This window comes from Chenopodium quinoa, unplaced genomic scaffold, assembly GCF_001683475.1.
Source record: "Chenopodium quinoa cultivar QQ74 unplaced genomic scaffold, ASM168347v1, whole genome shotgun sequence".
Classification (NCBI taxonomy): Eukaryota; Viridiplantae; Streptophyta; class Magnoliopsida; order Caryophyllales; family Amaranthaceae; genus Chenopodium; species Chenopodium quinoa.
In genome coordinates, this window is record NW_018744113.1 from 144824 (window position 1) to 147553 (window position 2730).

Below are 2730 nucleotides of genomic sequence, written 5' to 3' on the forward strand. Positions count from 1 at the left end.
TCTAGTGCTTGTGATGTTGTACGGAGTAATTGTTAGGCAAAAAATGAGTACTCTTAGAAGATGTACTCCGTAGTGTTATTGTGTTGTTTACTTGGTGGTGTAGTAGTAAATGAATTAGGTACTCTGTAAATTGATTGACAAGCTAATTTATGTTAGTACTTGATCTTCCCATTAATAATTGATGCTTACAAAAAATTTACAAAAGTATTAGGGAGGTTCATATAATATCTCTCCACTAATGTACTGCTATTTTGATTGTTTACAATTATGCTTTCAAAAACTTTACAAAATTAATCATTTGACTTTTTAGCTTCCAAAAGTTGCAAGTTCATCACTTCAAATTGTCTACTGCATTGCTTCAACATATGCCAAACATTCTTCAACAAGACTTGGAGATGGAGAGAAAACAATAGGAAGTAGTCCTTGTCTCTCTAAAGCTTCTTTTCCAACATGTTTTTGCAAGTAATTATTGCTCCCCTTTACTCTCGTCACTTGAATTAACACCAATTGGAGACTAAGGAACACTCTATTCCCTTTAGTTGGACAATACTCCCTAAATGCATTTTTAACATTCTTGACCAGCTCCTTGGTGTTTTTTGGGGCTGTTTGATCCTTGAGGGATTGTATCGCCCTAAAAAATCCAAGGTCTAACACATTCATATCTGGGCTGTTCGGAGGTTGGAATACTAACCTTAAGTCTTTGTTGGAATTTTGCACAGCTTCCATGAAGTCTCTGTCTTGTACTTCTATGTGAGGTCTTGCATTGTCTTGTTGCAAATAGATTGGACCTTGATCGTTATCTGGCCACTTTTGCATGATTGGTGGGATCACTTGTCTGATTAACATGTTCCTATAAGCTTCTTTTGTGACTGAGGTAACTGGTTTGAGCTCTAATGTACCTGCTGGCCTATTTCTGCTTCTTCTTTTTGCAGGCACCCACCTGACAAACGGAAACATTCCTATTTTCCCATCAAAAATGCATTCTCCATCTGCATTAAATCGTGGCCTAGCAACGGCACATAGGAACATGACTTTTGTGACAAATCTTTTGCTCTTACACGTTCTATAAGGCTGTGTTTCACCTGGGAGTAGGTAATAACGTTGTGTCCCTTTTGTCATGTAGAACCATTTCTCGTCTAAATGGATTGTGTTGTACATATCGTTGAACATACCATTGTCTTGATCAATGGCTTTGAGGCACCATTTTAGTCTTTCCTTGATATTATTTTCTGTAAGTGCTGGTTTTAATGCATTTGTGTGTGGCTTGATTTGACCACTTTTGATAAACCTATGAATGGTGCTCTTAGAAACACCTAATGCTATTGCAAGTGCCCTAATGTTGCCCCTTTTGTGAAATGGAATTTCAGAAATTTTACTTAAGTCAATGTGTTTACCTTTCTTGCCAACCCTTTTGGGTTTCTTAGAGTCCATGTTGACTGCATCACCGTTTTGCCATAGAGCTTTTGCTTGCTTCAAAATTCTGTAGATTGTGGTTCGATGCACTCCAAAAAGCTCTAATGCTTCTTTCACGGTACCCCTTTTCAACTTTCCAGTGGATTTTTTTACTAGTAACCAATTAGCAATTCTGGTTCTTGCATCATTTGTAAGCTCTCTTTTCTCTCTAAAAATGCACATGATTACTCTACACTAGTTGCATCTAAGTGAAAACTGAAGAAGAAAACTTACGACATTTTTTCTAATTCTACCCCAAACCCCCCCCCCCCCACCCCCATATTTTTTCTCTGTTTGTTCTTTACTCTCTATTTGCTATGTTTTTTTTTTTTTTTGGTAATCTACAGGTGAAGCTGAAATAAAGAAGAAGCATTTATTATGGTTCAATATAGAAAGGCCATAATTTGGAAGCTCCAAATTCAAAAAGGGGATGTGTACAAAAATATTTGAAATTTCACCAAAAAAATCAACAGGGAAAAATTATAAAGTGAATTCTGGTGATGGTGTTTGCCGGCAAAAATTTAAAAAGGAATCAAATTTTTTGGATTCACATGTTATGGCACGTGTATCCAACACTCCAACAGCACACCCCACCCCCCCCCCCCCCACAAAAAATGCTATGGCCCACTTCCACTAGCTATAATAAAAAAATGCCCACTACCAACTTACATACATTATAATAAACAAGTCAATTACTTTGCATAAAATCCAGCGCCAGTCAAACCGTTGCAACTAAACCGGGACGGAGGGAGTATAAACTAACCGCAACACAAGTCTTTTCACACTTTCACCTCATTCGATTATGGTTCGAGGCAAAAGGTATTCATCACTGGGTTTGGTTTTGGGGAGACACAAATGGGTGTCTACAGAAGCCCCCACTTTGACTGAGTTTGGAGAAACGCATGTTTCGAAAACTAAAGTCAAAGTAGTGATAGGGACGGAGAATGATTCAGAACGTTCTGCGATCCCAAATCATTCTTATAACGCCGATACATGTAAACAATATTAGTTAAACAGATAAAACAGTTTAAGAAACACGTATCTTGCACCGTCTTGCACACGTCTCTAGAGTAACCGTTTTGTTGTTTTGACGACCTTCCACAAGCTAGAGAACGCCATCTTGCTGTTGTTGATGTTCACTCGTCTTTGAACAAAGGAGCCTTTTTTGAGGATTGTTCACTCGTCTCTGAACAATGGAGCTTTTTGAATGATATGTCCACGCGTCTCTGAACAAAAGAGCTTTGATAGGATGCCCACGTGTCTCTGACCAAAAGAGCT

The 2730-nt window shown here is 38.2% G+C and overlaps 1 protein-coding gene across 1 annotated transcript; it reads right to left on the reverse strand.

The window, feature by feature from the left end:
- Nucleotides 1-345: 345 nt before the first annotated feature.
- On the reverse strand, nt 346-1635 carry LOC110692538. The gene has a single exon (XM_021869575.1). The coding sequence runs from the start codon at nt 1633-1635 to the stop codon at nt 346-348; it is 1290 nt and encodes a 429-aa protein (XP_021725267.1).
- Nucleotides 1636-2730: the final 1095 nt, after the last annotated feature.